Source organism: Littorina saxatilis, linkage group LG4 (genome assembly GCF_037325665.1).
Source record: "Littorina saxatilis isolate snail1 linkage group LG4, US_GU_Lsax_2.0, whole genome shotgun sequence".
NCBI lineage: Eukaryota > Metazoa > Mollusca > Gastropoda > Littorinimorpha > Littorinidae > Littorina > Littorina saxatilis.
The window spans coordinates 13,311,420-13,336,135 of NC_090248.1; the positions used below are offsets into that span (position 1 = coordinate 13,311,420).

A 24,716-nucleotide genomic window follows, 5' to 3' on the forward strand; every position below is an offset into this window, starting at 1 on the left:
TGGCAGACGATAAAATGTGTGCTTTTCTAGGAGAGCTAGAGGTTTTGCTTCCTGTTGAGTCAATCAGTTGACTGTCACTCTATCAACAGGGTGACCGACGTGCGGCAAGCGTGCCTAGAAGATCGCGAAAGCGAAAAGGAAGGATGGCAACACGTACACCCCCGCACCGCCCCGCCATTCCTGCACCGACACGTCATCAAAACACGAGCACCAGTGACGAAACACCCACTGATGACGTAGGCACCACTACCTGTGACGCATGCAACGATTCCAGCGATGAGAGGCTTTTTGAAGGTGTGGACTAGGCTGCTAGACTCTTTGTTTTCTTAAAAAGAAGTGTCACTGTATTCTTAATTATTTTCGGGCTCCTAGAAAAAAGAGATGTGAAATATGCTGAAAATTATAAGGAAATCAGGTTCACTATTGGTATACTTTCAGCACTAGGTCGATCGACGGGTTTCGGCCAGCCACTTATTTGTCTCGATGGAGATTGATTGGTTGTGTGGCCGAATGTTTTAATCATACTTTAAGCGACCTGTTTTTTCATTGCACAGAGCAAATCAGAGCGGCAGTAGAGAGGCTCATAGAGATGAAAAAACGCCTGCAGCAAAAGTCAACGCGCCACCAGCGTTGCAGACCAGAATACACGAACAGGCAGTCATCGCGACATGACTCCACCACTCCGTATGCAATGTCGTCACCTGACTCCACGCCTCCACTGGCAACTAGCCTTCCTGTCCTGTCTTCTACGCCTGTCGCACAGGCACCGGACCAGAGGCAAACTGAGGCTAAAGCTTCTGAGCTTCTGGCGGAAATGTCTCGTCTGCAACAGTAAGTGGTGGACGGAGAGTGTGGGGGTGTTTATCTTTGGGTACAGGAGGTGGATGGGTGGATGGATGGAATGATGGAGAGAAGGATGCGGGGTCAGGGGGGGAGAGAGAGAGAGAATTGAATTGAATTGAATTGAATTGAACTTTATTTAACAAGGATTAAGAGAGAGAGAGAGAGAGAGAGAGAGAGAGAGAGAGAGAGAGAGAGAGAGAGAGAGAGAGAGAGATTACTGTGAAGCTGACAGCCGTACAACAGGTTAGGGTTTGGGGAAGGGGAGATGGAAACGATGTGTACAGAAAGGTCGTAGCATGTTAGTTGCTTATAAGAGAGACAGAGACAGAGACAGAGAGAGATAAATGAAATGAAGTCACAGGGAAATGAATATCGGATGAACTGTACTTAATTCAAGCATTGGAGAAGAAGTAACAATAGTACGCCTATTTTGGCATGTGGTAAGCGTTATTTCTATTCAAGTGAACAGTTTTGAAGGTTGTTGCCGGGTTCAGCACCATTTCAGATTCATTTCCGTGAAGAATTTCCCCAGGTGTGAAGCGATTATGTTATTGAGTGGATGCATGCAGCCATGTAACTTCAGTCTCAGTAACTGATTGTAAAGACAGGATGCAGTGGACCCCCCCCCCCCCATCCCCTTCATGAGACCCTGGTTTCTCAGAGTTTCTGTTGGTAAGCTATTTCTTGCCTCTGGAATACAGGGGTGTTACGCGCAGCCGACGGATTCAGCATTCACCTTATTCTCTCTGTTGTTCTCGGCCTACTCTAATTCACATTTTCTTTGTGGTCTTGAAAAGAGGGTAATACTGTAGATCTGACCTCAGGCAGCTTAATTCACGCATAAACAGTTATTGTTAATAATAATAATAATAATAATAATAATAATAACAAGAAGAGCAAACGCTCGATCGAGTCACTTTCGCAGTTCTGAATATTATATGAGGCATCAGATGGACAGGAAGAAATTGCTATTCACAACACAATGAGTCACGTTCACATAAAATTTGAGCCCGGTCACTTTTATAGTTTCCGAGAAAAGCCCAACGTTAAGTTGTGTGTTGCCGAACAGAAAAGGCTAGTTATCTCCCTTGTTTTTCTGATAACGTTCGTAAAAGGCTACAGATGTAAATACTTTGATGTAAAGAATAATCCTACAAAGTTTCAATCACATCCGATGAACTTTGTCAAAGATATAAAATGTCTAATTTTTCCTTTGACGCTGACCTGTGACCTTGGAAAAGGTCAAAGGTCAACGAAACCATCGTTAAAGTGTAGAGGTCATTGGAGGTCACGACTAAACAAAATATGAGCCCGATCGCTTTGATAGTTTCCGAGAAAATATAAAATGTCTAATTTTTCCTTTGACGCTGACCTGTGACCTTGAAAAAGGTCAAAGGTCAACGAAACCATCGTTAAAGTGTAGAGGTCATTGGAGGTCACGACTAAACAAAATATGAGCCCGATCGCTTTGATAGTTTCCGAGAAAAGTCCAACGTTAAGGTGGTGTCTACGGACGGCCGGCCGGCCGGCCGGACAGACTAACACTGACCGATTACATAGAGTCACTTTTTCTCAAGTGACTCAATAATAATAAAGTGTATTTATATTGCGCCTATCCCTTACAAAAAACAAAAATATTTGGCTCTAAGCGCATTACAACATGTGTAGGGACTTGGTACAATCAAGTCTGACAAATACAATAACACAATATACAGTCGGTCTCTTGGGTAAAAATGGGAAAAGCATATTGTTGTGGTATGTTTACATAACATTGCAGGTCCCTGGCCGAACTCCTGCAGTTCAAGGGGAACGTGGAGTCGCTCCTTCAGTCCAAGTGCTCGCTGCAGAATCACATCGACGAGCTGAGAGATGAAATCAAAGCCCAGAGGTAAGCGTTGGAATATTTGCTTTTAGTTCAAAATGGTGGTTGTATGGGAATGGGGCATTTGTGACCCTCCACCACGAAATGAGTCGCATGTCACCTCGCGCGGTTCTGCGCTAGGCTTAATATAAGTCCGGGGAGTGTCTGGTAACAGTGTGAGGGTCACCTTAGTTACACGCTTATAACTCAAAGTTTTCGCTCTTTTCTAAAACGGTTTTCACCACTGGATAGAGCATAACAAACTCTAGGAAAATGTAAAAACATGATCATCATGCAAAGGTGACATGCGACTCATTCCGTGGTGGAGGGTCACATTTCCTTTTCACACTTCGTGCACACGTTTTGACGGTTATGCGGTGGCTTCCTTTGTACTATGATTGTAGCCGCCGGGCTACTTAGGTTTCGCTCTTGTGATTGTTTGAAAGTCACGTTGTCGACTGGGGACTGGGGACTGTATCTCTGGTACTCTGGGGTCACTTGAGCTCAAATATGGCGAGTAGCTTGGAATTGTGAGGCCAAAGGTTTGTGCAAAAAATTACGTTCCTAACGGTAGGCAAACGTTTTTCACTTTTTTGGCACCCGGCCAGGAAAAAAAATTCCCTGTAAAGCGGGTGGTACAGATTTCGCATGAGGACGCGCGTTTCATTTTAACTCGGTTGTTGAATTGTTTGTTTGTTTGTTTGATTTTGTTCGTTTATTTGTGTGTGTGTGCGTGTGCTTGTGTTTGTGTGTGTGTGTGTGTGTGTGTGTGTGTGTGTGTGTGTGTGTGTGTGTACAACCCCCCCACCAGGAGTACCGACACCAACGAGGACAGTACGCCTTCCCGGCAAATCAGCTTCGTACCTGCGGTCAGTGATTCCGGGGCGAGAGGAAGCAGAAACATCAGCCCTGGCTCCAGTGTGGGCCCCACGGAAGAAAGAAAAGGCATCATGCGAGACAGCAGCTTCGGTCCTAAAAGGGTTCTCATCTCCGACAGCAAGCCGACGGCGAGCAGGGATGCTTTCACCAACACAGTGTTGACCCGAGGAAGCAGGAGTAAGAGCACCCCTTCCAGGGCCAGCGCAGACCCGGGTACAACTCCACGGGGTGTTGCGGAGGAAGGCAACAAGAGCAGTGCAATACGGGAGAGCGCAGAGAAGCCTTATTCGCCCACTCCTTCGCCGAGAATGCAGAAACAGGCTAGGTATGTTGCTGGTCTTTTTGGAGCCTGCGAAGGTGCTCGGTGTGTTTGGGTGATAGTGTGTGTGTGTATGTGTGCACGGTGTGTGTGTGTGTGTGTGTGTGTGTGTGTGTGTGTGTGTGTTTATGTATGTGTGCGTGTATGTGTGTGTGTACGTGTGCCTGTACAAAGGCGACCTTGTGCACTCTTTTGTTCGTATAGGCCGACATTGTGCACTCCTTTTCCTTATGCACTCCTATATTGCTATTGCAGTAGATCCTCTATCTTAATGTAGCATAATATCCAATAAGCATAATTGCAATTTACAACTCATGTCGCAGGCGTCAGCCTCCCAGACTGTGTGCATGTGTGTGTGTGTGCGTGCGTGTGTGCGTGCGTGTGTGCGTGCATGTGTGTGTGTGTGTGTGCGCGCGCGCGCACCATCTCATTAGCCAACAATATACTTACATAATTAGGATATATTGCTATTGCAGTAGATCCTCTATCTTAATGTAGTTGATTTCTTATGAATGTGGTCTTTGACCTCAACAAAAATTATTTTATTTTCAGCCTTGCTGAGGCCTGGGGTCAAGGTTTGCAGAGGGAGGTAAGTCCACGGTATTTTTCCGAAATGTCACATTGTCTTGCCTTGTAGCTCGATACTTTTGTGTGATTTTTACGACTGATGGAGCGAATCAACAGAATGCCAAAGATGACGTATTTGTCTAAAAGAAAAATCAGAGTAACCGTTAACGTGCATTTTACTACGTAATGTTTTTAAGTTTATGTCCCGTTCTCTCGCTTTAGATGTCATGATTTGAAAAATAAATCCAATAAGCATAATTGCAATTTACAACTCATGTCGCAGGCGTCAGCCTCCCAGACCGTTCCGAACCAGGACACTCCAGAACAACCATGCACCCCATCGGCAGTGAACAGCCAGGGTTTCGATGCGTGTAGCACGTGCCAGCGTCCACTGGCCGAGTGTTCCTGCATGTTGAGGTCCGAGAACAACAACAGTGACCGCTGGCCGGACGATGAGGTATGGCCGTTAGGTTAGATGGTTTCCCTCGGATTGACCAATGTGTGAAACTTAATGAATCCAGTTCTTGCACGAAGGGAAAAGTAGGTATTGCGTTAATACAAGAAAGTAAGTTCAATTCTTCTTGTGAAACGGTATTTCCCTACATTCAGTTCTTGCACGAAATGAAAAGAAGGAGTTGCATATATGCAAAAAAGTAAGCTCAATTTTTTTGTGTATCCAGTTCTTGCACGAAAGGAAAGAATGTAGTGCGTAAATACAAAAAAGTAAGTTTAATTCTTGTGTGTAAAACTTGGTGTATTCAGTTCTTGCACGAAATGAAACGGTGGCCCGGTACTGCGTGAATACAAGAAAGTAAGTTCAATATTATTATTCTCGTGAAACGGAATATCCCTACATTCAGTTCTTGCACGAAAGGAAAACAAGGAATTGCGTGAAAAGTAAGCTCAATTTGTGTGTGTGAAACTTTGTGTATCCAGTTCTTGCAAGAGAGAGAGAGAGAGAGAGAGAGAGAGAGAGAGAGAGAGAGAGAGAGAGAGAGAGAGAGAGAGAGAGAGAGAGAGAGAGAGATACACACACACACACACACACATTAAGGAATCGCACGCACACACGCACGCAGCCCCCCTCCCCCTCTCGCACACGCTCACATACAGACACTTCATTAGGCTGATCGTGGATGCTTCCGTCAATTGTTCTTCTTCGACTCCTTTTTGTTGCTGTTTTTTTTTCAGGGGCTACCAGAATCACCCAGAAACGGGCAGGCACTCTTTCACCAGAGGCCCGCCAACGACTGGCATGCCGGTGCTAGCAGACAGCCCTACACACTAAACCCACGAGAACATCCTATAGATTATGAAAGTTCCTCTCCCTCAGGAAGAAGCCAGCGGAGTAGATTTCAAGCTCAGGACTACGAAGATCACTCAAGACATAACGCAGGCTTCACTTCAAACGGTAGGAACCCCTTGAGACAACGCCTGATGTTTGAAGATGACATTCAGAGATACGTCAATGAGCCCGTCCAAGTTAAACGCGTGAAGGGTGTCCACAAATCGGAGTCCTTCTACGAGGATGAGGTGGAGACGTTCCCTACAAGTAACAGGGAGAAGCGAAGAGGGACGATGAACACTCGTACGGAATATGACGAGGAGTTCGAAACGTTGCCATCGCTTCAGTCTGACGGCGTACACCACCCCCGCACTCAGCCGACAAGCGTAGACATTCCCGTGGATCATATTCCCGAGTCTCAGCCATCCCCCCAGCGAGTTGACAGGAATCCTCGTGATGCTGAAGAAGTGCGCGTTGTGAAAGAATGGGATGGTTCCAACAGAGTGGAAATTCCCGTAGCTCATATTCCCGAGCCTCAGCCTTCACCCCAGCGAGTTTGCAGAAAGCCTCGTAACGCTGAGCGAGTGCACGCTGTGTCTTATACCACGAAGAAAGAATGGGACGGTTCTACGACCTCGCAGTCTTATATTGACGAAGAAGTCCTCGAGTGTCCAACGTCCAGGAAGATTAAATCCAGAGAGGTTAAGTTCACTCAGCGTGAGGAACCTTGCGGCGTTGTGCTAGAACCTGAGCCAGAGATCTATTATTTGGAACAAAGTCTCGTCGAACATCCAAGTACTTCAGACTATGAAGAAGAAGAACCGGTGCTTGAGGGCAGTGACTCTCCGCCCAGGAAGCGCAGCCGAGTCGCTCCTCCAGGCTCTGCGTGTCCCAGACCGTCTCATGCTTGTGCTCGCATTAGCTGGTCTCCTCCTTGCCTCAATAGGGCCCCGCTTCGTCGCAATTCTCACCACTACTGCGGCTACAATAGCGAGGGGCCTCAAGGATGCGTGTGTAACTCAAGGTCGGCCCACAGCTTTGGCAAAGACAGCACGCGTCCATATTGCATTGTCTGCGAGAGCGCAACAACACAGAACCTGGAACCAGGAGCAGAGAAGGAGTCGCGGAATAAGGATTTCCATCCAAGTTCTGCCAGACAAGGAACATGCAGACCTTGGGGGAGCCACTCTAGCACCAGAGACACCATGTGTCGCCGCGACCAGGCCGCCGCCATGAAGAGCCAAACCACACACTGTAGGGAGATGCCGACTGGGGACTCGCCGGAGTCTTCAGATAGGCTATCGCCGCATCAAGTGAACAGTCGGCGAAGTAGCGTCAGAGATAGGTGGCAGAATGAAGACAGAGTAAGTGATCGTTTCCCAGAGGACGTTCGAGATGCTTCTTTTGAGCAGCGCAGTGACTGTAACCGCTTGTCTTCAGCACCGTCAGCCACTTTAAGGAGCCCCAGAGAGGTGATCCAGAATGTTCCAAACGAAGGTTCGTGGGAGGAATTCACTGCTTCAGGGAAAAGACTCCCTCCGCCTGTCACTCCAGAAGAACTGATGGCCTTAAAGAACCGCAAGAAGAAACAGGCGAGGGAGTCTTTATGTGAACCCGATGAACCTTCGCTGCAGGCGGCCATCCGAAAGGCACAGAGACACGGGTCCTTCATGTACCCCAAAAAGCACGACTGTGGGATTGCCAGGAAGAGCTGGACCCCTGTGCCCCAAACAAAACCACGTACTAAAAAACGGAAGTCTTCAACCCCATGCAGTGAAGTCAACTCGACGCATTTCTCAAGGTGGGCTTCCCCTCCTGAGCTGATCAGAAAGGAGCGCACTCCCAACAACAGGAGAGCATCCAGCGCCTCCCCTGTGTGGCACACTGATGAGAGGGGCATTTCATTGTCAAGGATACGGTCAAGATCTGAAGCGCCTGACGACAGTACAAGACGGCTACTGCAGTCTCGCATCGAGAGATCCCATCGTTCACTGACCGTGTCACGGTGCTCGCCTGAAGAGTCTTCTTATTTAGATGAGGAGCCTGACTTTGTTGATGAAGATCCCATGCAGGAACTGCAAGTTGTGCCATACCAAAACAACCAAGCTGCTCCAAAGTCCCCGAAAAGTTCTAGAGCTGAAACTCACGGTCGTAACGATGCTCCCCAAATGCACAATGCTGGTTTGCCTCAGGTAGAAATTAGGATAGCAATCAATAGCCCGCCACCGTTTACGAATGCCACACCTCATCCGAGACGAGTTTCCCCCAGTCCTTCAGCCACGTGTGTGACAGCAGCGAACACAGATTTCAAAGACAGAGCATCCCCTGTGTCGGTGGAGGTGTTAGACAGCATTTCTGGGACCCGCCAGGTGGCCAAATTTGGGCCTGCTAACGTTATATCCGTTCAGCCTGCTAGAAGAAACCCCTTATCAGTGCAAGTATTGGATGCGGATGATGGTAATATGCAGGGTGTGACGAGAAACAACGCACAATACCAACAGCATGAGGAGCAAGTCCAATACTGTCCAAGTGAAGACTTTCCATTCTCACAGTTTATGTCAGGCGGAGAACAGCAAGAGCCCGGAATTTTCGTCGGAGTAATGATCAGAAGGAAGGAAACGAACTGCTGTCATCCTCAAAACCGCGAGGAGAAAACTGCAGAGGATGGTGCGAACAAGTGTTGCATGATGCGTGATGCTTGCGTGGGAACTGACAGGCAACATGGACACGACATCCAGGATTTGGCAGCTGCCGTAATGGAAAGCATTCCTAACTTTGATTTCTCACAGCAACCGTTCGTGATGACTATTGAAAGTGAAACTTTGGTGACAGAAAGAGGAGGACCCATTGAAGACAGTACGTGTATGATGGGGGGTAATTATCTTGGGCAAGAACAAGTCAGCGGGAGCAGGAGGAGTAGCGACATGAAGGAGAGTTTTGACGTTACTGGAAGAACAACATCAGAAAGCAACGGAAACTACCCCAACTACGAGCCAGGCTACCACGTGGAGATGGTACCGTCAGATCTAGATCCAGGCAAAGAGACAACACAAGGTGCCACAGTACATCGCTATTCTCCTCCAACAAGAGATACCGAGGGGCGTGGTAGACCCAGATTGTGTGAACAAAATGTGGTAGATCTCTGTGAAGAAGTATTGTCGGACGATTTTAAACCGGATAGCCCACCACGCAAGACGTTTATGGTCAAGAAAAAACCTTTGGGGAGGAAAACGGTGGACGTAGGCACAGAAACAGATCCTTGCTTTGGCGTCAAGCCGTGCATTTCACCTTTAGGCACAAGACGCCGGTCTCTGCAGGAAAAGAAGCGTGTGAAGATTGATGGTGATCCCCTGTCTACGGACCCAAACGGGAGAAAAAGCGCCCCAGGTGCTCCAGCGGGGGACAAGGTCTGTTGCCCGAAATGCCAATCGCCACCGCTGATACCAACTCAACAAACTGATGATGAGGCTTTAAATTTAAAGTCCTTTCTTGAAGAACAAGAAGATGGTTCTACAAGCAAAGGCATCCCAGCTGCCCCTGCAAGGGACACGACCAGTTGCCCGAAATGCCGATCGCCACCGCAGATACCAACTCGACAAGCTGATGATGAGGCTTTAAATTTAAAGTCCTTTCTTGAAGAACAGGAAGATGGTTCTACAAGCAAAGGCATCCCAGCTGCCCCTGCAAGGGACACGACCAGTTGCCCGAAATGCCGATCGCCACCGCAGATACCAACTCGACACGCTGATGATGAGGCTTTAAATTTAAAGTCCTTTCTTGAAGAACAGGAAGATGGTTCTACAAGCAAAGGCATCCCAGCTGCCCCTGCAAGGGACACGACCAGTTGCCCGAAATGCCGATCGCCACCGCAGATACCAACTCGACAAACTGATGATGATGCTTTAAAGTTAAAGTCCTTTCCGGAAGAACAGGTAGATAGTTCTACAAGCAAACCTATGTCCAAGAGTTCATCTGGTGATAGAAGGTATTCCGAACCAGCAATGAAACTGCAAGAGCTTGGAACCTCAGAGGAGAAGACTTGCTCGTCTTGCAGAAGTGTTTTCAAAGACGCTGCACACACTACTCCCAAGAGGAGAAGAATTCAGTCTTTGCCAGCTGATTTGAGAAATATCAGTCAAACCTCAGAGGAGGAGGAGCATATTTTAAACAGCTCTGCAGTTGACGAAGGAGAAGAGGCTGAAAGGAGTCTTGACAGGCAGACGATACTTTCCGTGCGACCTTCTTTACTCGCAAGAAGACTAGAGAGCCTATCAAGACAAGCACCAGAGGACGAAGAATATGACATGGACAGTTCCATACCGGAAGAGGGAGAAGATTCTGACGATAGTCCCAGCTCTGAGAAAGCAGAGCAAATGCCTACCAGGGTCAGAGCGCATTCTTTGCCAACTACCTCGCATGCGAAGAAATACGAGAAGGGTTCAGACAGACACAGTCAAAAGTCGACTGAGCGTGACAAACATGCTTGCCCTAACCATATACACGAAGACACAGTAGATTTCCGTGCCAACGGGAGAGTACGGACATTGGCACATTCTGCTACCGCACCAGAATCCATGAGGCAGCCAAATCAAGAATCTCCCGATCGTCCGAGGGGTAGAAGCCATTCCATTTCTTCTTCCTTCGGGGCTACAAAGTCTGAACAAATTCCGAGGGGTAGAGCGAAATCCCTTTGTTCTTCCCAAGGCTCCGAAAAGTCAGAACAAATCACAAGGCTTGCGATGCGACCGTCAGTAAACGAGCCAGTGTGCTCTGCGACTAAGGAGGTTAAGCAAATTCTAACCAGAGAGAGAATCCAGTCACCGACACGGTCAAGGCAGGATGCAGATGATCCGGAATGCAGCAGTTGTCAACGCAGATCGCGCTCCACGACAACCGATGCTTCTAGGCCCAGAGAGCAGAACACGAGGCGTAAGATAAAGAAACAAGATTCCGTCCACTCGCATGAGCCCGAACCTCTCGTCTCGTACGATCCGGACAAAGTGCACGGCATTGAAACAGAGGATACGGACGTAGACGAAATAACGAGAGATGCAGAAGACGAAGTGCCTAGGAAAACTTTTTCAAACATTGTGATTTTCACACCGTATCCTGTTTCACAATTTGCTCAGCCGTCTCCGGCGACAACGGACGTGCACGAAACAAGTACGTCTCCAAATGCAAGAGAACACACCGCTCCTCCTGGACAATCTGCACGTCCAAGGGTCGTTGCATTAGGGGATGGATCGCCACAGAGTATGCCAAACTATTCATCAGGTAACTTTCAACCACAGCAACAACAGGGTCTAGCATTTTCACCACCAGGGCCAACACAACCACAACAGCAGTTTGCCTCGGCTGGGGGTTCTCCAAATCTTCCCGTAGGAGATCCTTGGCAAGAACAGCAGTTTTCCTCAGGTCAATTATCTTCCGGATCATTCCCTTGTGGCCAACATTTTCCTTCATTTTCTTCTCTCTTTTTCCCAGAATCTTTCAACCATGGTCGATCCTATCCCTCATTTGCTTCTTTGTTTTCGCCCTACGGATACAACCAGCCGTTAATGCCAGGACCCCCGTTCCATCCGATGGGAGAAGCTGGACCACCGCATTACAATGATGCTCCTTCCACGCACACTGCGAGAGGACAGAGGCGACGCAATCGTTTCTCTCCGGGCTCTTTCTCGGACACCAGTCCTAGCCAGACTGACCAGTCCTATTCTCCCCCTCCTCATCATTCAGTGTCGTTTCAGGCTAGAACTGGCCAGCAAGGACAGACGCAGGCAGGTTTCAGCACCTTCCCTCCCAACCTGGCCACCAGCAGTAGCTCCCCTCCTCAGCCTGCAAATAACGTTCTCACTCACAACCCAGTCTCCAAGCAGATTTTTAATCCAAACACCACGCTGACCGTGTCCAACCACGTCTATATCACTCCCCCTCCAGGTGACGGCGTCTTCACCAAGAGTTACGTCAACAAGCTTCAATGCGCAGAGGACTCAGGCTGGGAAGCACCTTCGAGGTACGTGCATAACGGTGTACTGGAAGGGGAGGGAGGAGACAGAGGTCGTAAAAAGAAACGCAATGCGCCTCCTACGGACAGATCGCACGCTTGGGATCAATGTCAACATCATCATGACCCGCAGAGTCCTTTCTGTAGCAAGTGGGAAGGAGGAGGGTATACATGTTCACATTCATCAAGCCCCAATCGCAAAATGTCGTTCGGGCGCATGTCTCCTCAGCCTCATGAACAGAGCAATCCTGCTGAACAGGGCGAAGAACTGGAACTGGCCGAGAACTTCTCCTGCAATAACAAACCTTTCGGGCAACATTCTACAGCAAACCAGAGCCAAGGCCAACAGAATGTTCCAGTAGCTTGTGAGGATCCAAGGTTTTACGACCCTTCCCCAAGCGGCCCTCAAATAGACAGCATTCAGCACAATGTTCTGCCAGATATTGTAGGCTGGGTGCCGTTTTCACAGTATAGTGTGCCGAACACCGAACAAAGCTTCCCTGTTAGCCAAGGAGGTGGAGTAAAACAGCCTCCTTCATCAGACTCAGAGAGCACAGGCAGCTCGCAGTACAATGATGGCCCTTACGAAAAGAGAGTTGTGCGCAAGCACAGAGTCACGATCTCCATGAAGCCTGCTTCTGAAAACAAATTGGTGAACTCTCATCGAGGCAAGGAAGAGATCCCTACTGTTACCCAGGGAACGCAATTTGAACTGAGTGACATTCCAGAGCTTCCCCGTGATCAGCTAGCGAGCAAAGTGTCTGAGCAACACAGAGAAGCCGCATCTTCAATGATTCAGAAAGAAAAGCGAGAGAACTGTTTCCTTCCTGAGCCTCTTCGTCAGCAATGGGCTGAGGAAATTAATCAGGACTCATGCAAACACGTTGATGAAAAAACCCAGAAAGATGCATGTCAGATTCCTGAACTTCTTCGTCAAGTACCTGCCGAAGTATCGTCAACGCAGCCAATTAGTCCAGCCAAAGATCGAGTATCCACAGATGTCGCCCAGGAAACACAGAATGAAAAGGATCAGGCGCCCGAACTGATTCGTCAACTGGTCGACATGGAGGAAATAAGCCTAGCCTGCAGAGCTGCTGAGGATAATACTGCCGTTAGTGCTTACAACGCCGAATTCACCTGCAGTGCCACAAATGAAAAAGCACCCACCATCAGTGCTACAAATGAAAGAGTGCCCACCAGCAGTGCCACAAATGAAAAAGCGCCCCCCAGCAGTGCCACAAATGAAAGAGCGTACATCAGCAATGCCACAAATGAAAGAGCGTACATCAGCAGTGCCACAAATGAAAGACCGCCCATCAGCAGTGCCACAAATGAAAGACCGCCCATCAGCAATGCCACAAATGAAAGAGCGTACATCAGCAATGCCACAAATGAAAGAGCGTACATCAGCAATGCCACAAATGAAAGAGCGCCCATCAGCAGTGCCACAAATGAAAGACCGCCCATCAGCAATGCCACAAATGAAAGAGCGTACATCAGCAGTGCCACAAATGAAAGAGCGCCCCCCAGCAGTGCCACAAATGAAAGAGCGTACATCAGCAGTGCCACAAATGAAAGACCGCCCATCAGCAATGCCACAAATGAAAGAGCGTACATCAGCAGTGCCACAAATGAAAGAGCGCCCCCCAGCAGTGCCACAAATGAAAGAGCGTACATCAGCAATGCCACAAATGAAAGAGCATACATCAGCAGTGCCACAAATGAAAGACCGCCCATCAGCAGTGCCACAAATGAAAGAGCGTACACCAGCAGTGCCACAAATGAAAGCGCGCCCATCAGCAATGCCACAAATGAAAGAGCGTACATCAGCAATGCCACAAATGAAAGAGCGTACATCAGCAGTGCCACAAATGAAAGAGCGTACATCAGCAATGCCACAAATGAAAGAGCGCCCCCCAGCAGTGCCACAAATGAAAGAGCGTACATCAGCAGTGCCACAAATGAAAGAGCGTACACCAGCAGTGCCACAAATGAAAGCGCGCCCATCAGCAGTGCCACAAATGAAAGAGCGCCCATCAGCAATGCCACAAATGAAAGAGCGTACACCAGCAGTGCCACAAATGAAAGAGCGCCCATCAGCAATGCCACACATGAAAGAGCGTACACCAGCAGTGCCACAAATGAAAACACGCCCACCAGCGTCGCTCAAGGACCAACGTGTTGCATTCCTGAACTCCTTCGTCGACTTGCGGCAAGTGAGGCCAGCCAGCAACCAACAAATACTGCAACACAACACCTGATCTCTAACGCTGGGATTGCCCAGTCCGTCAGTGTTACTGCCTCCAGCGGTGTTTCTCCGGGAGGGCGAAGTGAGACAGGTTATTCTGCTGAACCTTTTCATCAGCTGTCTTCAAGGAATACGGTTGACGCGCAGTGGTTGCAGTTTCACCATATGAAAAAGACAGAGAAGCTGAAACAAAAGATTCAAAACCTCAAAGTAAGTTGCAGGTTTTTTTTTATACTGTCCGACTCATTTTTGTGCCAAACCATAGAAGAATATTGTCAAAGATTGCTTGACCAATTTGGTTTAAAAAATGAGGTCTTGACAGTGCCTCCCCAACTTTCAAGAAAAGCTGGATATGACGTCATCAAAGTCATTAATAAAAAAAAACGAGTAAAAAATACATCTGGGGGTATCACCTTGAGAATTTGTTAAGTTTCATGAAGATCGATCTAGTAGTTTTCTCTGAATCGCTCTACATACACACTCACACACGTACATACACACGCACGCACGCACGCACGCACGCTCGCACACACACACACACATACACACACACGCTCACACACACACACACACCACCACCACCACCACCACCACCGTCTCAATTCCTGGTCTTTGTTAAAACATTTAGTCAAAACTTGAAAAAGTGTACTAAAAAGGGACACGCCGTGGGATGAAAATGAAACGGGACGAGCAAAGACAATATTTCGTGCCATTTTATAAATAATCATAATTGCGAAGACCACATTATGTGTTTATATGAAGAAAATGGATACTGTCATTTTCCATGACATGTGACAGGAACAGCAGCGGGACCTGATAGGGCGCGTGAGGACAGACTGTCTCGACATGGTTGACCAGGAGGTGAAAAGCAAAGACGCTCAGCTCCAGGAGGAACGCATCGCCAAGGCCAGGCTTAAAGAGGCGGTCAGTTCTTGCACAATATTATACTTATCTGTTGATACGTATGTTTATACCGTTTATGGTGGTCCTTGATTGAGCCCGAAGTCGACTTCGCAAGTCTTTTTTAAAAATTTTTTTTTTTACAGAAAACGTAGTGCTAAAGCTTCGTGCGGCAATTGTTGGTGGTGGATGGGTAGTCTACCGGACCAGCACTTTTTAATGTGAGATATATTCATTTGATGTGTGTGATTTTCTCTGTCTCACAGATCGTGTCACTGCAGAAACAGTTGACGGACATGGAAAGGGAGTCATGGAAAGCGACCTTGTCAGCCGGAACCGCACAACAGTCAGTACTATATTCATACGGTTGTCATTTGGAAAGATTTCAATGCGGACATAAAACTTAGAAGAATGCATTTATGACTGGAATTTAGCGCGAAGGTTATTCTGGCATATAGTGTAGCTCTGTTTTCATGAAACGGAACCTACGTGGTAATCAGTACCAGCCAGCTCCTTCCACTGTTGCTCTTGACTCGACTCCACAAGGAAATACGTTGAAAGATCGACAAATTCAAACCAAATTCTTGCTTTGTATGCTTTTCCTTTAATGATACATTCATTCCCGCGTGAACCATATCACAACCTGCCACAGATCTAAGCTTTTTTTTTTAGGACATCCCGCCGCGTGTAGAAATACACTGAGCCAAAAAAGTTAAGGATATTTTTTCAGTGGTATTCCCCAGATGTTAAACAACAATTTTTGGGTCAGAAATATACGTGGATTTGAAGATCAGTCTTTCTTCTGCTCAAAAATGCCTTTCTTGAATCTGAGCAATATTTGGGTATGACGTCACATGTCCGTGACCACGCCTACCCTAAAAAATGGCGTTTTTTGACGGCATGATTCTCCTTCAACCGTCGAAACGGTGACATAAACTGAATAATATTTTGCATTTTTTACACCAAAATGTTTATTTGGTGTCTTACCTAACAAGTCATACAAATTTCGTTCAAATCCGCCGCGCAGTTAGGCTGATCCAACGTGTAAAGGAAAGCGACAACAATCCTGAAAAAACAGCAACAAATCCAGGGTTTTTATGGTGTTTTTGCTGGGTAGCCGCAGTTGATATGCAATAAATCTAAAACTACAAATAGCAGCCTCTCCAAATTTCACAGAGCGATGACACAAACCCTCATCTGGATATGTTCCAGTACTTAGGTCAAACAGAACCCAAGAATGGACGTTGTAACGGTTTTCCGTTACAAATTTGGAAACGTTTGTAACGTCTAAGAAACAAATGTAACATGCACGCAACTTTGTATACTTTGCAAAGAATGGTGCCCTTACATGTGTGCCAAGTTTCAAAAACATTCTTTCACGGGCTCAAAAGGTATGATCGTTTGAAAAGAGGTGAAAAATACTGTCCCTGGTGTCTTTCGCGCAACTTTTTTTTTAGGACTTTTTCTATAATTTTGATTCTCGTTCTCCGATAGGATGCGTATAGCCTTTCACGGATGATGCGAATCACTTGCTCGGTAGAAGTTTCAGAGAAGAACTTTTCGCGTGTTTTGAACACAGCTGTACCATATAAGAAAGAAGTAAAGAATACAAAGAATCAAATAACAGAAGAATGCAGACATGACGTCATATAATTCCAAAAATATGACGTCAGATGGAGGCAACACTGGGTTTTTCTCATCGTCGTCTTGATAGCGGTGAGACACAATCTGGCATTTGCTGTGACAAATCAGACAGTTTGAATGCTACGAAATGGAGCTGTGGAGATGGACATCGCCAGGTTTTTAAGAGTCTGTAAGAGCATTGTCTCGATAGTGGAAAGTGTGTGTCCTGATCACTCAGCCACCTTGATATGAGTTTTGCAGACGTCATCGTCTAAAAATAGAACAGCAGAGCGGAGTGAGATTTTACTTTTTATTTCTTCAAAGTCATGAGGCTATATCTTTTGAGCCCACGAAAGAATGTTTCTGAAACTCGGCACACATGTAATGGCACTATTCTTTGCAAAGTACACAGAATTGCATGCATGTCACATTTGTTTCTAGGACGTTACGAACGTTTGCAAATTTTTAACGGAAAACCGTTACAACGTCCATTCTCGGGTTCTGTTTGCTCCAAGTACTAGCGCGAATCCAGATGAGGGTCTTTGTCATCGTTCTGTGTAATTTGGAGAGGCTGCTATTTGTAGTTTTATATGTATTGCATATCAACTGCAGCTACCCAGCAAAAGCACCACAAAAACCCTGGATTTTTTGCTGTTTTTCAGGATAGTGGTCGCTTTCCTTTACACGCTAGATTAGCCTGACTGCGCGACGGATTTGAACGAACTTTGTATGACTTGTTAGGTAAGACACCAAATAAACATTTTGGTGTAAAAAATGCAAAATATCGTTCAGTTTAAGTCGCCGTTTTGACTGTTGATGGTGAATCATGCTGTCAAAAAACGCCATTTTTGAGGGTAGGCATGGTCACGAACATGTGACGTCATGCCCAAATATTGCTCAGATTCCTAAAAGGCATTTTTGAGCAGAAGAAAGACTGATATTAAAATACACGTTAATTTCTGACCCAAAAACTGCTGTTTAACATCTGGGGTATACCACTGAAAAAATATCCTTAGCTTTTGGGGCTCAGTGTACCACAAATCTACAGTGTCGCTGCTTCCGATGAAAACTGTGAATTATTTTGCTGAGTTAATTCAAAGATTAATAAAGAAGTCAGTGACTACATCAATTGAGCAAGACATTCTTACTGTGCAGAGAAAGCAGCCAGTATGTTGATATATGGTATGTGTTAAAGTGGAAGGATGGTGTTAGGCCAAAAAAAAAAAGGTCTGTTTACGGTAACATAGGCCAAAAAAATAGGGTCGGTAGGTCAGGATTTTTTTTTTCTCCCAAAAAACCATATTTTTACGTTATTTTGCAAAAAAACCTGATTTTTTTTTTTCCCCCAAATGCCAAAAAAAAGTCTAGGGTCGCGCGAAAAAAATAGGGTCGGTCGGGTTACCGTAAACAGACTATTTTTTTTGTTGGCCTTATATAATGCAAAAGCCTTGATAGACATATCTGAGGTGTTGAGTGTCTTTTAATGGAAATGAAGGTATCAGTAATGTCGCCCGTTAATCAGGGGAGTGCGTCATTATGTTTTGTGCCAACACACAGACACGTTGCCGGAGAAAAGCTGAACCTAGAAAACCAGCTTGGGAATGTGCAGACGGAGGCGGGGATGATGAGAGCTGAAAAGGAGGTGAGAGATATGTCGATATCCATATAGGACCGTTAAATTTGGTCGTGTCGTGTCATGTGCTGTATATTCGATATTTAGTGTTGTGTGGTGTTATGTCATGTGATGTCACGCTTAGGTGTTTTCTGTCGTGTTGTGTCCTATTGTGTAACGTTGTGTCGCATCGTGTGGTATTATATATTTGTGTGTGTGTGTGTGTGTGTGTGTGTGTGTGTGTGTGTGTGTGTGTGTGTGTGTGTTGTGCGAATGGTGTCATGTTCTTTTGTGTTAAGTTGTGCTGCGATGTGTCATGTAGGTTCGGATGGTGTTGAGTTCTGTTGTGTCGTGTCATGCGTCATAGCATTTTGAATTATGTCGTGTTGTGTCGTATCATTTCATGTTATTTTATATTATGCTACGATACATTGTTGTATGTTAAACTGCAATACGGCTTTTATGCGCTGCGGTCGTGCGTTACTCTGAAAGTTACAGTATTCAATGAGAATCCAGCATTAAAGAGTTGCCTTGTATCAACTGCGTGACAGCCTGTTCTCAATTGTGTCTAGTCTTTCTTCTTTCCATGGTCTTTCCATCCATTTTCAATCGTGTCTTTATTAAAATAATGCAGGATCTGGCAGCAAAGCTTGAGGCGGCACAAGCCCGCAAATCAGAGCTTGAAACGCAAGTGAGTTGGTGACCAATTAACTGCATGTTAAAATTCTTTTCAAGTCTGTGAAAGGATAGAATCGTTGTTGTGCAACATTTTCAACATCTCTTCAGTGATTTCATTTTGTCTGTCTTTCTGTGAATTCAGGGTGTGGATGACAGGATGTAGACAACATTGTATCATTGAGACGTTTAGATTTAAGGATACGAGTGTAGGATGTCGCATGTTTACTCGTTCCTTTAGAGAGAGAGAGAGAGAGAGAGAGAGAGAGAGAGAGAGAGAGAGAGAGAGACAGACAGACAGACAGACAGACAGACAGACAGACAGACAGACAGACAGACAGACAGAGACAGAGTCTATGTGTGTTTGTGAATGTCTGTGTGCTTGTGTCTATATCTGTTTACATATATCTGTGTGTCTGAGTGTGTTTGAATGTATTTGTGTATATGTAAATGTGCCTGTCTTGTCTGTCTGTCTGTCTGTCTGTCTGTCTGTCTGTCTGTCTGTCTGTTCACGTCTGTTTGTCTGTACGAGCGTGTGTGCGCACACGTGCTGCACACGCGTGCGGCTTAAGTGGTAAATCTCTCTTTCGTACTATATGTGATGCACGTGCACACGCGTGCAGTTGAACGAAGCCAAGTTCAGCGGCAAGGAGAAAGAAGTGCTGAGCGGCCAGCAGGCCATTGCCATCACCAACTACAAGAACCTCGTGGAACTCTGTCACGAAAAGTACCAGGAGCAAAGGGTAACATTGTTTTTCCAAACCTGAGATTCTGTTTTTAAAGTCTGATATTATTTGGAAGAAATCGTCTTCGCTAAGTCTACTTCACGAAACTTTGACACTGAATTTTCGGTAAAAAAAAAAAGACTTCGCGAAGTTGAACTTCGGACTCAATTAAGGAAGTCCTTCAAACTAGTCATGACAAAGCATACTTATCATGTTTCACAACAACATTATTTTGGAATCACGGATGTTGGGCCAGTCTGGGTCTTGGCTAGTGTGAAACGTAGTTTTATTAAGTGTGCAATTAAAATGCCATTATTACCGTCAAGGATATTTCTCGTTCAGTATAATCATAAAAATGCCAGGATATAAGAAACAAAGCAATGAACATAAGCATAACAGCGGTTATTGGGAGTTGTGCGGAACCAGTCTACTGGCAACCGAAACTAAGAAGCCTCGAAATGAACTCACGACTTTCACTTACATGAGTTAATTTGACGCGATTTCGTCAATTGCGTGCTCTCTCTCTCTCTTTCTCTCTTTGTCTGTCTGTGTCTGTCTCTGAGTCTGTCTGTCTATCTCTCTGTCTCGGTCTATCTGTCTGTCTATCTCTGTCTAACTGTCTGTCTGTCTGTCTGTCTGTCTCTCTCTCGTGCATAGTTTAAGTTGAAGAGCGTGGGTATAGTTGTAAAATGTATCTGTCAATATTACAGTGCATTTTCTGTTTACCAGATTTTTCGTGCAAGTAGTTTTCGTTCTCATTCCTCCCTTTTGCTGACGCAGTACCACAATCCATTGGACAATGTATTACTCCTGGAAAGAGTTAATTTCATATTCCCTTTGCAAGCTATAATGATGTGAATTGTCGAAAATCTTTTATTATCCCCCTTCATCGTCCTTAACACCCATTCCCTCTGTCAAAATTAGCAGATACATCTTAAATCAGATGTTTGTTTTTATTCTTATTTCAGGATACAGCTTCAAGGCTTCAGTCGCAGCTTGATCATATAACTATAAAGTGAGATGAGGTTTCTCTTTTAGTTCTATATTTGTCTGAAACACACAATTAGGCACATAATCACGCTATCTGTCCCTCTCTCTCTCTCTATAGCACATTCCTACTCTGTCTGTCTGTCATGCAGTCTCTCTTTCACACACACACACACATTATCTCACTCTCTCTCACACAAACACATACCGCACCATAACAGCCACACACACAGCCAAACACACAGACACACTGATACACACACACACACACACACACACACACACACACACACACACACACACACACTCGCAAGCATTCACACAAAAACAACCATTACACTGTTGGTCAGACTGGAGGAGCGTGACCAGGAATCAGACACGCTGAGGACACAACTGGACACGGCCAAAACTGTTATCACCAAACGGCGGCGTCAGCTGCAGCAGTTGAAGATGATGCAGATAGAGCTCCGACAACAGTACCAACAGGTCAGTCAAGTATGATAGGAGAGGGCCATTCAGTGGAACCCCCATTTTAACACCTACACAAATCTGAGAAACCAGGTCTTTAAAACGGAGGAAGTTTTAAACGGAGGTGGAGGTACAGAGGTTATGAACAGACAATCTGAAACAGTAAGATCTTAAAAGGGGAGGGGGGGGGGGGGGCTTTTAAAGGGAGGTTCCAATAAACTCTGAATTAGTCTTTTAGAAGAAATGGTTCTTGATGAGAGAAGGCAAAACCCTCTGAGGCTTGAAGCAGATACGAATAATCACGCATGATCTGGGAAAAGTTCATACTCTTAATTAGTCGCTTTGAAGCGATGTCTCGTGGTAGAATAAGAGGACATGTTCTGAGACTATCAGTATGATGACACAGTTTGACAGTGTTGACATACAGAAACGGTAAAAGAAGAAAACGAAAAAGGAAGAGTAGAAGAAGAAAATATCTTGTAAGCTCATTTTATGGACTTTCTAAGGTAACATTGAAACCCATCACGTACAATCTCATTGAAGAAAAGTCTCTCTTGTTTGAGATCTTTGACTCTGTGGGCCAGTATTATAAATTTGCAACAAGGTGGTTGTGTTAGAAGATGCAGCATCCAGTATCTCGGGCACGATCAGTGTTGCACAGAGATTCACTTGCGATGGGAGGCTCTCTACAGATATCTCGTTTCCATCACAGGTAGTTGTCAAGTTGCACAGATATTCACTTGCGATGGGAGGCTCTCTGCAGATATCTCGTTTCCATCACAGTTAGTTGTCAAGTTTTCATGTCCTTACCTTACAAGGAGTTGGATCCCATAGTCGTAGTGTTCAATGGGTCTTTATACAACTCTATTTTATTGCCTTCTGCCCCCCCCCCCCCCCTTTTTACACCCCCGGTATAGGGGTGTGTATAGGTTTCACTGGATGTGTTTGTTTCTTTGTGTGTTTGTGTTCGCATATAGATCTCAAGAATGAACGGACCGATCGTCACCAAACTTGGTGAACAGGTTCTATACATTCCTGAGACGGTCCTTACAAAAATTGGGACCAGTCAAACACACGGTTAGGGAGTTATTGGTGGATTAAGATTAAGAGTGACATATTAATGGTCAAAGGGAAATAACCTTCTCAGTTGGTGGCAGTGAGAATGGTTATTTCCCTTTGACCAACGGGGGTGTTTTTCCTACCTCGACGTACCCTTTCGCAATGGACCCTGTGTTTACATTCTGACTTCTGACTTCTGACTTTTGACTTTTGACTTTTGACTTCGGGGGTGTTTTTCCTACCTCGGAGGAATTTCTTGTTTTATGTGAAAACGGGGCGTTTTGGGGCCTACGATTGTTAAAGTGGGAATGGTGGGTTTTTTTTCGAAAGGCTTGTGGCGCCTATGCATTTGAAAGTGACGATTGTAGGCCTCGACGTGTGTTTTCTCTATATTCTTACAGGAACAGAATCTTTCGGATCTGGCAATAAAGGAAAAGAAAGCGGTTGAGGACAAATTACATCTGGAAACTTCAAGGTAAGGTTAAACTCCATATTCTTTTCTGTACTAGTATGTTGGCATCCTGAATGGTGCACACCAAGAGAAAGGGAGAGAATTGAATTGAATTGAACTTTATTTAACAAGGATTAAGATTTAAGGCTACGCCTTTTCTTACAATCTGTCATTGGGACGCATAGACACACAATTATATCATTAAAAAAAAGAGAGAGAGAGAGAGAGAAAGAGAGAGAGAGAGAGAGAGAGAGAGACAGAGACAGAGAGAGATACAGACAGAGAGAGAGAGAGAGACAGACAGATAGACATACAGACAGACAGACCGAAAAAGAGACAGGCAGACAGAAAGAGACAGAGGCACAGAGAGAGGGGGAGAGATCTAGAGAGAGAAACAGATAGACAGAGAGCGAGAAAGAGACACAGAGAGATAAGCAAACAGGCAGACCGAGACCGAGAGATAGACCGAGAGATAGACCGACCGACAAACATACACAGAGAGGAGGGCCCCAAAGGGGGGGTATCATCACGATCACGGGAAGGGAAATTTTAGCTTTCACGATCACAGTTACCTTGATTTTTGTTTTCACGATCACAAACACCTTGACGAATAGAGGATCATAGAGTGATACAGCTGTGAAAAATGTACGTTGAAAATAAATGCTTTGCAATAATGCCCATCACGATCACGAAAACAAATGACGATCATCACGATCACGAGACTTGATTTTTTTGTCATCACGGATCACGGGCAAAGTCCCATCACGATCACAGAAATGGAAATTTCGTCAATCACGGTCACAGAAAGGTCAAAAAACGCCAATCACGATCACGATTTTAAACCCTTTGGGGCCCTCAGAGAGAGCAAAAGAAGAATATAATGAGCGGAGGAAGTGGTGGACGGTGAGAGAGATATGAGTTTAGCTTTTTTGTATATCTGAATCTGACCAGATATACTAGAATTTAGAAACTAAACTCATATCCTTCTTATGGTGTGTTCGTGTGCGTGATTGATAGAAGCTTGAGAAAGGCGGCTATGAACAGAACAAATCTTTATATTTTCCTGTTTTTTTTCTCTGGCAGGTACAGCTCTCTTCTGTCACAGGTGAAGACACAAAACAAAAGACTGGTGAGCATTCGCTCAAGAGTTGAGGTGAGCTGGCCACTGTTGTTTCTGTGAGGCTTTATATCATTGACAGTAAAACACCCCAATATGCTTACCATGTGCTAGGTTGATTTGATATAGGGGGTACAGTTATACAATGTAACACCCCCTTCCCCTTTGTTTGTGAAGCATGTTATTTTCAGTTATCATCTATATATATATACGACTAGTGTCTGTCTGTCTGTCTGTCTGTTCGCGATGCACGGCCAAAGTTCTCGGTGGATCTTTTTCAAATTTGGACACCGTATTCAGCTACACCCCGGACACAACCTCATCGATGAGATATTTCAACACGTGCTCTCAGCGCGCAGCGCTGTGCGCGCTGAACCGATTTTTTGTTTTTTGGTTTTTTTGTTGTCGGGATCCACTACCAGTAACTCTTCCTTATCTTCTCCAGTGTTTTCAGCCGCGATTATCTCCTTTCCTCCGTGTGGCGTCAATCCATATTCCCGTTACTACGTTACTATTTTTAGAAGGTCACTGCACGTTACTATTTTTAGAAGGTCTCCAGTGTTTTGCGCGTTTATCTCCTTTCCTTCGTGCGCCGGCGTACACCCGGCAGAGCCGGGTCCCAGGCACAGCCTGGTATTCGGCTCTACTTCTTCCCGGCGAAGCGGGTAATCATCTAGTTTCAACATATATTGATTATATGCGCTAGTCTTGGGAGTATTTGGTGTCCTGGGGCAGTGAAAAGATATTCTCATCGGATTTTCATCATATTAAAATGTATAATAGTTTTAATATGTCCCTGTAGATATAACTATATTGAACAAACAATTACACTGTCATGTTTAGTTGTTATTTGGTGTATATATATGCCTTACGCTACTCTGCTGTCTCTACACTTTTCGTTCATAGCGCTGCACACGCTCACTCCAAACAGAAGAGCTTCACTTTTGAACTCATATCTGTAATGTTTACACTTTTTGACATAGTTGTACCAGCAAAAGAGGCACACATAATAAACGCACAGTGTTCACAAGTGCTCATTTAATGAACACTATGTGTGCTACTTTTGCCAGTATAACTGCGTACTATGTCACAA

The 24,716-nt window shown here is 45.5% G+C and overlaps 1 protein-coding gene across 1 annotated transcript in view; it reads left to right on the forward strand.

Moving 5' to 3' along the window:
* Window positions 1–1,278: 1,278 nt before the first annotated feature.
* LOC138964515 (uncharacterized) overlaps window positions 1,279–24,716 on the forward strand; it is a 33,358-nt gene continuing 9,920 nt past the window's right edge. Inside the window, exons 1-15 of the mRNA XM_070336493.1 lie at window positions 1,279–1,283; window positions 2,621–2,731; window positions 3,579–3,908; window positions 4,455–4,491; window positions 4,753–4,926; window positions 5,661–14,216; window positions 14,805–14,930; window positions 15,173–15,252; window positions 18,087–18,171; window positions 18,776–18,832; window positions 19,440–19,559; window positions 20,510–20,556; window positions 20,879–21,014; window positions 22,457–22,530; window positions 23,590–23,659. Coding sequence (XP_070192594.1) covers window positions 1,279–1,283; window positions 2,621–2,731; window positions 3,579–3,908; window positions 4,455–4,491; window positions 4,753–4,926; window positions 5,661–14,216; window positions 14,805–14,930; window positions 15,173–15,252; window positions 18,087–18,171; window positions 18,776–18,832; window positions 19,440–19,559; window positions 20,510–20,556; window positions 20,879–21,014; window positions 22,457–22,530; window positions 23,590–23,659 — 10,008 coding nt within the window. The remainder of the gene's footprint in view (window positions 1,284–2,620; window positions 2,732–3,578; window positions 3,909–4,454; window positions 4,492–4,752; window positions 4,927–5,660; window positions 14,217–14,804; window positions 14,931–15,172; window positions 15,253–18,086; window positions 18,172–18,775; window positions 18,833–19,439; window positions 19,560–20,509; window positions 20,557–20,878; window positions 21,015–22,456; window positions 22,531–23,589; window positions 23,660–24,716) is intronic.